We start from the raw sequence: 13,113 nt of genomic DNA, 5'->3' as shown, positions 1-13,113 counted from the left end.
ATTTACATTTGTTTGAATTATGAACATTGTCCCTTTTCAAACAAACAATAACTCCTGGTTACTATTAATTGTAATAGTCAGCCTAATCATACATTAGTACACTTTGAATAACTGCAGGGATTTTGCGACTATCAGCATGATAGCATGCTCACAATAACAATGCTAACATGCTGATGCAAAGGATGCATAGTGCAAACCACGTTCTCCATCTTAGTTAAACGTGTTAGCATGCTAACATTTGCTCATGGCTAATAATAAAAATGCGTGTTGCAAATGTTCTTCATACCTTTGCCACTGCACCAGTGTACTAAACAGCTGACCAGACAATATTGGGAATATATGTTCTCCAATGACGAGTAAAAACTATCTTCATGTAAGCTATATGACTAAAAATATCATACAGTATATATCATGTATAATGTTGCTTTACTGTATATATGTTTGCAGTGTTTACTGTTTTTTTACTGTACCTTCACTGAACTGGCCTAAATACACTACTATCACCTTCATAAGAAGGCTAGTACAAGAGAAAATGTAGGATAAATGTTGTCTCTCGTTTTTTGAAAGAGAGACAAATGGGCGGCACAGACGGAAAACTGAGATCACAAAGCCAAGTTGGCAAATTCCCAAGAATCCAGAGTTGCTCAGTCAGGGCCGACCATTATTGGGTATGGAGTTAAAATGTATTACTCTCATTTTAAAGGAAAACACAAATGGGAATTTGATGCTGAGTAGCTCACCACATCGCTTTAATCGAACATAAAAAAAGAACTTGTTTGATTTTAAATGGCTAATTTTGTAGATGCCGCTTTTGTGCGTTGCCTCCTGACTGAATCGATATTGTTGCTTCTGACCAAAAAAGAAAGTGAGGAGTCATATCGAGAGCTGCTGGGATGATGGTGATCAATCAATAATCAGTCAAACAATCCCAGACATCTCCTTTCAATAAAATTCATCCCAATCAGGAGCGGAAAGTAACTTTCTGCCGGCAACTTCAGCAGAGCTTCCAGACTGTAAAGGGCAAAGTGTGCCAGCGCAATGTGTCAGGCTAAGAGGGGTGGACAGAGTTATTGTTCACAGAGGAACCTGGACTTCGAATTGGAGGTATTACAAGTAACACAAGGTCAGTGCAAAATGATTAACATGGCATCCAGACAGTAACCATCTATATATATATATATATATATATATATATATATATGTATATATATATATATATATATACATATATATTTTCAATTTCAGTTAATATAACATATCAAAAGCCATTGTGACCCGATGTCCGCGTAGCATCTTTATATTATGGTTATTCATTTTTAAGCATGATTCAGTGAGCAAATTCATCCAAAGTGGATTCCATGAATATTTATTTTGTATTAAAGAAATTTAAATGTTCTTCTGTCGACTGGAGATACAGCGGTTCCCATATTTGTTACTCATAACCAAAGCCTTTTGGGAAATGGGCTGAAAAAACAGTTTCAGCAACACATCCAGATTAAATGAAATGTTTGACACGCCCTCCCAAGCAACATTTTTTTACTTTAGTTTACTTTACTCTTTACAGGAACAGAACGGGGTGGGATTTCATGTGACATAAAATATGGATAAATGCAGTTTTGATATGTTAAAAAATACTGAGGATTTGTTTTACACGTTTAAGCAAGGAAGGGACTGATATACTGTACAATCTACTGTGTTGTATGGCATTCAGCTTAAATTAAAAAGAAACAATATTTGACATATAATAATATATATATATATAATATTGCACACGGATATGTTATTTACTAGTTTAGTAACTGTATTAAACAGATGATCTCTTATCAGTAATTGGTGATTGAGCTAGCACATTATAGTGTTTCTGTTATGACAAGCAGACACGGGTACATTACCGTAGTATTATAGCAATACACTATAGATAAGTACACTATGTCATAATCTATTTAGATGCATCTGTCAAAAGAGTACATGTTATTCATAATGAGAGCAAACTTTAGACATTGTTCTCCGTATTTCCCTGCAAATACTTTGTACTCGGTCTCTACTTGCTGAGTTGCGGAATTGGATTTATTTCATGCACTCTCCTAATAAACTGTAAAATACATTTAGCTCCTTCAATTCAATCTGTGTGAGAGCCGCTGCCTCTCTGTTCTCACCAAAACTGAACGCAGTCCAACCCCCTCGGAACAGGTGTCTTATTGCTGTGGCTACATACATCCTGACAGTGCAGAATGAGGAAGGAATAAAGGAGGGATTCTTTATAAATGCAGTGATCAATGTTAATCAGAGAGCTCTGCGGAACGCACGGGGAGAAAATTAGACAACCGTGGCGGTTCTTGCATCGCTCGCACCCGTTTCACCCCCCTGACAGCATAAATCACGGTCAGAAAAAACTCCTCTGATTCTTCATCATCATAAAGTAGTTAACATTTTGATAAAACAAAGATGACTCCATAGTTTGAATTTAAAGGACATGCTGATGTCAAAAATGCATATAATTGGACCTCTACATTACCTCCATAATCACCACATAACAGAAGATCTGCCTTGACATTCATCAAACTCCTGGTCACACATGCAAAGAAAGAGACAATCTGAAAATGCTTACTTCTAGTAGGTCGATGGCTTCAACTCCAGGTGTCCTTTTAATGTAATGTATGATTGAGCTGGCAGTGTAAAGGTAAATGAATTAACATCCAGCCATTGGAGGGGAAAAAACAGAGACTTTGGAAAGAGATGTGATGAGGGATGACCATCTGAGAAGTAGCTACACTTGAATAACAGACTCAAATTGATTGACCTGATGATAAATGTGCTCTCAATTACAAGTAAAGGAAGGTGGTAGTAAACAGAAGAGAGTCAGGGAGGGAGGGGGCCGCCAGAAACGTTTGGGGGAGGAGGACTACACGGCTATTAAGAGCACTTTATTTTCAATTAAGCCTTCTTGCGTCTACTGTAAGTTCACTTTCTGCCATTTCTGATGATGCAGGGACTTCTTGGACTGGAAATTGATTGGTTAGCAAACGTCTGCAACTTTGCTCATTTAACGGGAGATGCACTTTCGACGTACAGAAGACGAGAAAACGTCAGAAAATTATATTTTTTACTCTATAGGACAGCAGCACAAAAACAACCAGGTTTCTACGTTTAAAGGGAAGTAAGATATGTTTTTTGTAATTTTATTAGAACTTGTAGTAATTGTCTGTTAAATTTTATATTGTTAACCTCTACAGTACATTATTAATCCAAAAGCACATGGGACTGCTATCCAGGAGCTGGTGTGATGTGTGGAGCCACAAAATGTCCAAATTTTAGTGATATTTTCATATTAACAGTTTTATTGGAGTTTATTGAATATTTCACTTGTTTCATTTGAAGTCGTCATTTAACAATTATGTTTTTATTTCAATGACACAAGTGCCTCGCCCCGTCATCTTTCAGCCAATCACATGCCCCCGGCCATCCAGCAGCAACTGTCCTCTGAGCTACAACAACTAAAACTCTTTGTCCTTTTTTGTCCTTCACAGTTTTGTCTGGCAGCAAGCTGCTGCCTCTTGACTTTGATGCTGACTCTGTAATAATTCCAGGAAAAAGCCAACGTAGCTAGTTAGCTGATAACTAGATTGTTACCAAAATAAAAGGAACACGTTGTCACCGTGTGTGTTTATTCACAGCAGCAGCTAAATCATTGATTCAGAATTAGTCGGGTTAGGTAACAGGTGCTTGCTGACTATATGTCTGTGGTTGGGGGCAGATTTTGGTGTCAAGACGAAATGTTTGGTTAATTCCTAATTTATTAATTATTGTAGTATCTACTTAACATTGTTTGGGGCTCCATAGTAGTAGGAATACAGGAATACAGTTCAAAACAAACCTTTGTGACTAAAAATAATCTATGCAAATGATCTGCAAGTATACATTAACAATAATAAGACAATGGCTTATGAATTAACTTTAAAATATTTTAGGTTTGTACTTAACATTGAGCTATTTTATCATTTCAGGACCGCTGACCGTCCTGTTAGTTTTCTTACTACTCTTTCAAACCTTATGATGTTCATCTGTATGCAGACTTTAATGACATCATTTCCGAGCACATCTCTGCCCAACATCAACCTGAGCGGAGGTCTGATCGGCCTGTACAGCTGACAACACCTGTGTGGGTGAGCAGGGCCTTTAACGCATTAGACTGCAATATCTGAGAAACTCCAGGACTCTGTTACACCTAGACCATCGATCTGCCAAGGCATCCACTTTACACTTTAATCTAATCCCCCCCCGGTCCTGAAAAGCTTTTAAATCTTGAGAGGAAGTCAGCTAACTAAGGAGGGTGTGAAGTAAGAAAGAGTGAGAGAAACAAATCTTGCGGGCTGAAGGGGGCATGAAGAAGAGTGCAGTCATCTGTCCGCTGACGCCTCGTGCAGTTGATGAAGCAGAAGTGTCAGCAAACCCGACAGCTTTTTGCGCCTTCAGCAGCCGATGTAGAACTTTATCATTTGTGTTTCCGGCCACCGGCAAATCCAAATCCAATATTCACCATTCTTTCAGCCGTTTCTTTTTAATTTAGTATGAAGTGAGTTCATCGGGGCTTTCTTGCTAAAAGCAGCTGCAGGTAGAGACACAACCGTTTGCGGCAAGAATGAACCAAAGCTCCATAGACCCGAGGGCAAGAGCAGTCAAGTTATAATTATGTGTTGGTTTATCACAAGTGGCACCTCTCATATCGTACATATTTTCATATGATCCGTTCCAAGATAGAACATGTTTTGATCAGAGCAGCTTTTAAACTCGCTTACGTTTTGCTGTGGAGACATTCAGAGACGCAGCGTCACACATCTTCTTAGGTGCAGATTTCAAATGGGCCACCTTACGCAGATAACTATGTGTGCATAATGAGCTACACTGCAATGACCAGAAGCACCTAAACTTACTCGTGAACCCAAACAAGAAATACTGCTGTGAAGGGAATAAACTGTAGCTGCACAACAGGAACAGAACAATGTAAGGAGGATATGATTACACCGTAACGTTTCACAGTAACACCTGAGAACAGCTCTTTGCTCCAGACTTACAGGTTTAACCCTTTACTAAAACCTGAATGAATGACAAATCAAAAGAACGGTAGTTTCCTTTTATTGATAAGAGCAAGCTGAGTCTTTTACATCATTGACAATGAATTAAATGGTGTAGGAAACACATTGAAATATTCTCTGGTACATTATTGCCCATCGGCCATTTTCTTCACATTTACACAAACTTGTCACAGACCAGCCAATGTCTCTGTGTGGATGTGGACTTTATACTTACTTTTCCTCAACTATTATGAAGCAAACACCTATTCAACCTTTGTTGTTTAGTGTTGGTTTATCCGTTTTGAGGATGATTTAAAAAGCATTGTGTTCATTCCAACACTCGTCATGAAAATATTGTTACAAACTGAGATGCGTTCATGTTTCTAAAGTGTTTTAAAATTGTTCAATAGAAAAGTTCACTATCGGACTGATCGCACAATGGCTTTCAATCATTTTTCCATCTCATTACAAAGCCTGAAAATGGTCTCTTGCCTTCTTGTATTGTGCCCTTTAAGATGCAGTGTTCTGTTCAGTAACAGCTCCTCAAATACATGTAAAAAAACAACACAGAGAACAGTTAGCAATTAAGGGTTAATTAGATTCAAATGCTAAAAAACAAAACTGTGCTTTGCTGCGGAATGGAAGAAAGAATGATCGATCCATTTGCACCACGTTTTAAAAATTAACACCCGAATAAATTACATTACATTATGTGGAATGCATAAATGATGTCTGGGGAAAAAGTATTGCAAATGTGATGCACAAGCAGCAACAAAAGGTTTCACAAATAGCCTTGCTGGTGAAGAGTTTCCTCCAGGAGAGTTTGCATTTTAAACTCCTAACACAACCTGAAATGATCCGAGCTTACAGGTCGGCAGACGGATCAGAACAGTTTCACCATGCTCTCTCTGGACTTGCCGACTCCGACCCACTTCACTGAAATGAGAGAGAGAGAGAAAAAGAAAGAAAAAAAAAAAAGACGAGGTGTGACTGGCAGATTTGGCAAAGCGATTAACGATGTGGCCGCAGTCCAATTCGTTAATGTAAAGTGCCTCTTTACAAACCTGGCACTTGCAGGAAGTCCTCGATGAACCGAATGTAACTTTGTGCCTTCGGCGGCAGCTCCTCGAAGCTCCGAGCGGACTCGGTGCTGCAGCACCAGCCGGGCAACGTCTCGTAGTCCACAGACACCCGCGTCAACACGTCCATGTTTGCTGCGACAGAACGGGTGAAAGATGATGTTTTTGTTCTGGTTTACAGTTACCGATTCATCACAGGTCTGGCCTAAACAACACACCGGACAGCTGTCCTTTAGTGGTATTTATGGTCCGTTATGGTACACATTCTATCATCCGATAGGATGTGATGCTCCTCAGTGAGGGTGTTCCAGTCAGCCGGCCCCCCATTGTTTTTAGCTGGTATTTGTTCTAAACGGTTTGATCGGTGGTCTTTATAAAAGGCCGCTCAGAAGAGCCAACCAGATGGCACAAAGACGGGACTGTTGCGCTGTTATTCCGCCTCACTGTTCTGAATAAAGAGGCACGGAGACAGAATGGGGACATTGTTGCTTCGCCGCTAAGCCGGCAGCCGGTGTTTACAGCAGTATTGCAGGATCTCTGTATAAAAAGGGCCGATGAGAGAGAGCCCCCCCCCCTCTTATCGATTAGTCCACTCGTCTTTCATTTTGGTCTCAGCCGACTAAGATTTCTTAAGTCGTGTTTCAATGCTTCTTCCTGATGAATGACCCGTTTCCAAGAAACTGATGAGCACATTTCTGCTAAACACAAGATTTAAAGTAGAACTGAGAACCTCAAGTTTTACAGATCTGTAAATTAAATCATCTTATCCAAGTCGACAAAATCATGCAAGTCGTAAAAGTTTCGAAGATATGCTGCATGTGTTGTCTGCCAATACTTTCTCATCTCTTCATTTTAATACTTAATGTACAATGTTGTCAAATAAAAGTTAAAACACAATGAATCAAATCGGAGCACTTTTACTCCTAAATGTGTGTCTCTCTAATTGCTGAAAGACTGCAGCACAACCGGAGAAACAAATCTGGATGAGGATAAACCCTCAAACATTCAGCACCATAAAGATGATAAATATACGAGGGCAATCAGTGATGACACGCTGGCCGAGAGCAGCTGCAGTGTCACAGAGAGAGAAGTGGTTTCATCATCCTCCGGTTCATTAGCTTAACAATTCACTTTGCTCCGTTTAGCAGTGAAAGCAGAGAGATACTGAAGATAAACGCAGCCTCAAATCTGCTGAAAAATAGATTTTCAAAAAGCCCAAGATGTTGCATTTCCTGCTAGTAAAAGCTGACCTGTGTGAAATAAGACATTAAGGAGCAGAAAAGCTGCGTTTGTTCACCTTTAACCAAACGCTGAGTAGTCCTTCTGAGAACAATAATCCCTTTGAGAGTACAGGTCCTCTCCTGTGTTTACAGGAATCACGTTTCTGCCGCTAAAATGTTTGTGGATCGATGGATAGTCTTAGACGTGAATATTTTTCAATCAAAAGATCAGGACATCGAGATAAAACGTGAGCATTTACACCTCGTACTGTAGTCAACAATTGATACATGACAAACACTGGTTACAGCTTCTCAAAAGTGTGAGGATTTGCTGCTTTACCACGTTTTATATCACCGATACCGTAACTTGTGAAGTGCATTTTTCAATCAATTAATTTTACAAATAATTAACGGAAAACAAATATAATCATCACTTGCATCCCTACTTTTCTTCAATCTCTGCCCCCTACTTTAAGGCAATGTTACATGTGTAATCCAATCCTATTTTCTCTGTAACGGGCAGACAAAGAGCTGTTCTATAAAACATTGAGATGGTTATGACCTACCGGGGAAACTTGGTAGAGATTTTCCGTCGACCTTATAGGCCACGCCCACTTTAATCTCTGACAGCGTGTCCAAAATGTCCAGCTTGGTCAGGGCAATTCTGCAAGGAAAGAAGTCACTCCGTTCAACTCCGATGACGACGGGCGGTTCAGAGTGCATCATGAAAGCTTAACTGCAGCTTCAGTGATTACATCAGCGGGTGGGCATAATATTATGAAATGGTGAGACTTAAATGGCGAGACTTACGCGGAGAAGCCATTGACCATGTGGGCGTATCTGACCAAAATCAGGTCCAGCCAACCGCAACGCCTCTTTCTGCCCGTCGTCACACCGAACTCTCTCCCTCTGGACTGCAACAGTTCTCCAGTCTCCTAAAACACGACAAACAAGGAGCACACTTTAAAGATCCAGCAGATAAATCAGCAACTTTAGGGGATACTGTGTTGAGTCTGCTTGTTTTGACGCCTGTATTTGTGTAGTAACCGTTAGCTGCACATTCCCCTTTCCCAGTAACGTCCGGCTTCAGCATGTGGAAGCTGCCCAGTACAACCACACTCCTCTACTGTTGACCGCTGAGCAGCTGGGCGTTAAGTGTCTTTTTAAGAAGCACAGCGGTGGCAGACCTCTTTTCCACAAAAGGTTCTCTCAGCAGTCTCCTAGATATGAACTAACCCACGTCTGACCACAAGTCTGCCCCTGAAGCCGACCTCCATACCTGAAAAACGGAGGTCGTTTCGGCTCACGGGGGAATCTGCATTCACCCACTTTTTAAAGCTCCTGCTGATAAAGTGAGCTTTTATTTAACGGTTACTGAACAAGGAGACACACGTCAGATGATCTCTCTGCAGCACCGTTCACTACAACACCGTGTGTCTTTGTTCAGTGATAAATTGTTCTGCTTTCGTCTGGATGTTTTGAGAGGTGTTTCACAATCGTCAATTCAGAATGAGGAGAATCCAATCCGTATGAAACTCATAAACCATGCCAACAAACTCAACTTACCCAGTTGGAAAGATATCTTATCAAGTTAAAGGTCATAAATTACTAGAAATGATAATTCACATTTGTTCTCTGAATGTTGGATCAACATCTAAAAAACATAAACGTTGCTGTTGTGAGTGTGGTGACCAGACAACGACATCACGCATCTCCTGGAGTACGTTGGCTATTTTACAAAAAGCTGCTTCTGAGCGCCTGAGAAGCAGGCATGATGAATTTGATCCTTTAATCACAACATCGACGTCTTCTGAGCCCGACGAGTCTAATCGGTAATTAGCAGGAGCTTTTTCATCAACGAGTTGGGGGAAAAAGTCTTTTTTCAAATGTGTCTTTACTCACGTTATCCTGCTCTGTTGGGAAAGCGCCAACGCCCACCCGGGTGGTGTAGGCTTTGACGACGCCGTACACTCGGCCAACGTACGACGGAGGCACGCCTAGACCAGTGCACACTCCGCCCACGGTGCAGTTAGAAGACGTCACGAAAGGATACGTGCCTGGACAGAGAAACGTTGGTTAACCCGAGGAGGCAAAACATCTGATACGTCTTCATAACTAACTCTGGAAAAAAAGCAAACAGTGGTGCTCACCAAAGTCAATATCCAGCAGAGCAGCATTGGCTCCCTCCACCAGGATCTTCTTACTGGCCCCAGTGAGAGCTTTGTGCATGAAGTACACCCCGTCAGTCACCAGGGGCCGCAGCCGCTCTGCATAGCCCTGAAAAACAGAGACCAACAAGTGACCAAAATAATGAAAACACTGAATTCTGTTCAGCAATAAATACAAATTACAACTGTCAACCATTCAAACAACACTCTACGGTCAACACCTGTGTCATATGAAACCAGTAAATAAACAATCTTGATTAATGCATCGACCTGATTTCTGTTATTCATCAGAGCAGACATTTTAAATTGTCACAGTAGTGCAAGCATAGGTGTTAGTTAACAACATGAATGATTTCTCTGAGGCAGCTAAATTCCGCAACCATTCATTGTATTATTTACACGTGTGCATTTCCCACTGACACAGGAAACCGGTCTATTGTCACAACTGAGTGAAAATGTACTGCGATGTCGTTCCGTCGGTGTTCCTCACCTTCAGCTGCTCCAGTTCACCTTCGACGTCCAGGTTAAGTTTCGGGTACATCGTCAGGAAATGTTCGGCCAACATGCGAAACCTGCGAGGAGGACGGAGTTCAAGAGGCTGCTCACACACACACACGTTTGTAAAAGTTTACGTGCATCCCCTTCTGGACCGGCTATCGTAAATGCTTCCGTTTCATGCGCTGCCGGCTGACGGCAGGAGAAGATACATAAATAGCACTATGGACACCCGAAGGTCTATGATGTTTTTGTTAAAATTTGATTTAAATGATCTCGAAAATGTGTCCCTGAACACAAACTTGTATCTTGGGAAGATCCTCACATTTAGGGATTCAAATACAACTGCCCTTTAAAAAGAGATACTTGTCCCAGTGCTGCAACACCAAAACCTGAATAGACTAGACTCTAAAGGCTGCTCACACGATGAAGTTGGAAATATATAATAAGAATATGAAAATGAACGTAATTAGAAGAAGAAGAAAGAAAAACAGGAAAACTCACTTGTCCTCAAAAACCTTAAAATCGGAGACAAGGTCACAGACTCGCAGGCCGTTGCGAGCAGCTTTGGAGGAGTAGGCCGGACCGATTCCCTTTTTAGTGGTTCCCAAACTGAAGAACAAGTAAAAAACGCAACATGAATAACCACAACAACCCAATTGTTTAATAGAATAGAACCCCTCCAGCTTAAGTATATAATATAAACCTCACCAGACTAAAAGATATACAGAATTCAAACTAATTATAGTAGATTTACTTTTTCCCTTCTTGTTGCTGCCGCTGCTGCTCCTGGATTCCATCAACAGCTTGATGGAAGTTGAACACTAGCGGCGGATAGAAGGGATTGTCAATAAGAGGACATTACTAACTAAAAACTTTGAATGAGGAACCGCTTACTCACCGAGGTGGGCACGATCAGAAATCTTTAATCTCTCCTCCCATCCTTGTAATCCTGCACGCAATACAACAAACCCCACGTTACAGGTTACCTCATCGATACCACAGTTATGACCTCATCCTGCGCATGTCATTGCAGGTTTCCAGCCTATTGGGGGACGCAGCTGTGTTTTTGAAGCCAATACCACTATTATGTTTAAAAACACAAAAGTTATAATTCTATTGTGATACCGACACCACTTTGTAAAGGAAGGAAAACATGTTTATATATCATATTTAGAAACCTTTACCTTTGCCTTTCTGCAGGTTCTTCTGAGCTTCCTCAAACAGACCTGGTAGGTGTATCACCACGCCGTTGCCTGTAACGCACAAAATGAAACTTAGACAAGCCGCGCGAGAAGTCGTGCACCATTGCTTAAAAGACATTTCTTATGTGGCTCATGTTTCTTCCTGAGGTTTCATTTTGTTGTTACACAATCTTGTTACCCAGGATTTTAACAACAGTTCCTTTAATGGTTCCTCCTCTTGTGTTCATAGTACTACAAACAAAACATCTACCAAAAAGAGGAAACGCTTAATCGAGAGAACACACCAAGAGCAGTACGCGTTGATTGTTACCTATATGTACCCATGCATTGTTTAGCTCGGTGTCACTTCCCAAACTACAAGACACAACAACTGATACGGCTGTCTGCGGTGGGTTTTGAAGTATATACTGATTTTATTAGGATCTTTATCTTCCCGCCAACTTCCACAATGAAAACACAAGGATCGCCTCGTACCAATGAAGGAGACAGCCTTCTTGTTGAGCACTCCGCTGGGCAGCAGATGGAAGTCGTACTCCACTTTGTCCACGACCACCGTGTGACCCGCATTGTTGCCTCCCTGCAAACGGCACAAAACAAATGGGGATCAGCCTGGTGGACTCAAGTGTTCTGGTGAGACACAACACTGAAGGAGAGCAAGCACCAGAACCCAACAACCCAGAGGACGGTGAACGTTGCCTGTGTGTCTCACTGAGAACAGGGTCTAGCTGGCTGTGGTAAGCTACATGCTAATATTAAAAACACATTCCTGTTGAATGTCACTGGGTTGAAAGCGAAGAGGAACAGCTGTACAACAAAGGGCGCTCAATGCGTTACATAACACACAGTGACGTTTATCAGTACGTGGAGGTCATGTGCTGGACTCAAACACACATTATGCTACCAACACAGCAGATTTACATTTAAAAAAGAAGACGAACAGGCATGTAGTTCTCACTAGCATGCACTTAGCACTTCTACATCCGGGAGGTCAGACAAGGTTGTTGACGTCGGAACCAGATCATTAATATTTAACGGTTGCCAGCGGGGGTGGGGGGGGTCGGTTTTCACCAAACAACCCGTGTTACGATTAGCGGACGTTTAAATACCACCGCCATAGTACGACGTGGTCGGTTTGAATGCTACTTGTGAACGTTAAACCGAGCGTGTAGCTTTGTACCTGGCACCTGCATACAATATCCGCATCCATTGCGAGCAAGTCCACAACTTTCCCCTTGCCCTCGTCGCCCCACTGCGCTCCGAGCACGACGGTCACTTTGTTCTGAGGCTCCTTCGGGACCCGGAGAGCAGACTGAGAGAGGGTCTCCCGCGGCCGCTTCACGACCGGTTCCCCGTTCAGGGAGACGGTCTCTCGTCCGTTTACGTTATCCATGGTGCTGTCGGATGCCATGCTGCTGTCCTCCTTCTGCACACCGGAATATCGTTTTACCGCGTTTCTCTGCGTCACGGGAAGTGGACGTCCGTCGCTTCGTCACTAGGTGGCAGTGTTTCTCTATATATCCTTTGTTCTGAGTATTAAAATACTGTACATCCATTTAGCACACAGCTGTCATTATTCATTCTAACTAACTGTACAAATATATAATCAATTAACTGACACACATACATTATATGTCCCTCTGTGTCTTTGTTTGTTTAGCTTATGATTATTAAATTAAAGACCTCTGTTGATGATACGTCACAATTCACGAAGAGTACAGGAATACAAAATGATTCACTCCACTCCACTTCCGCGTTCGCTTTTATCGTCGGACGGATTGAACGTGCCCGGAAGTGATATTCTGCTTTTTGCTTTTAACAGCTCAAATATAATGCTTAATCCATACTAGGCAAAAAAAAGCAACTGCCTTTGTTCA

General features: G+C 41.6%; 1 protein-coding gene across 1 annotated transcript; it reads right to left on the bottom strand.

Moving 5' to 3' along the window:
• Positions 1-5,117: 5,117 nt before the first annotated feature.
• On the bottom strand, positions 5,118-12,667 carry adssl (adenylosuccinate synthase, like). Its single transcript, XM_079171730.1, has 13 exons — positions 12,417-12,667; positions 11,714-11,816; positions 11,222-11,290; positions 10,936-10,986; positions 10,792-10,858; positions 10,539-10,646; positions 10,030-10,111; positions 9,522-9,648; positions 9,274-9,428; positions 8,182-8,306; positions 7,938-8,035; positions 6,137-6,286; positions 5,118-6,008 (listed from the first exon to the last, which is right to left on the bottom strand). Exons 1-13 carry the CDS (start codon positions 12,645-12,647, stop codon positions 5,956-5,958), a joined length of 1,419 nt encoding a protein of 472 aa, XP_079027856.1. The 5' UTR covers positions 12,648-12,667; the 3' UTR covers positions 5,118-5,955.
• Positions 12,668-13,113: the final 446 nt, after the last annotated feature.

Source organism: Pholis gunnellus (genome assembly GCF_910591455.1).
Source record: "Pholis gunnellus genome assembly, chromosome: 13".
Lineage (NCBI taxonomy): Eukaryota > Metazoa > Chordata > Actinopteri > Perciformes > Pholidae > Pholis > Pholis gunnellus.
The sequence above is the reverse complement of the archived record's forward strand: the minus strand, read 5'-3'. Positions and strand labels throughout refer to the sequence as shown.

What these genes read in the sequence shown, in the direction of transcription:
- adssl (XM_079171730.1), bottom strand. Translation starts at nt 12,647, where the DNA reads ATGGCATCCGACAGCACCATGGATAACGTAAACGGACGAGAGACCGTC. An exon ending in TTTAAGGTTTTTGAGGACAA is followed by an intron (nt 10,112 to 10,538) that starts GTGAGTTTTCCT and finishes TCCTCCTCGCAG; the next exon opens with GTTTCGCATGTTGGCCGAAC. An exon ending in GTGAACTGGAGCAGCTGAAG is followed by an intron (nt 9,649 to 10,029) that starts GTGAGGAACACC and finishes TCTGTTTTTCAG; the next exon opens with GGCTATGCAGAGCGGCTGCG.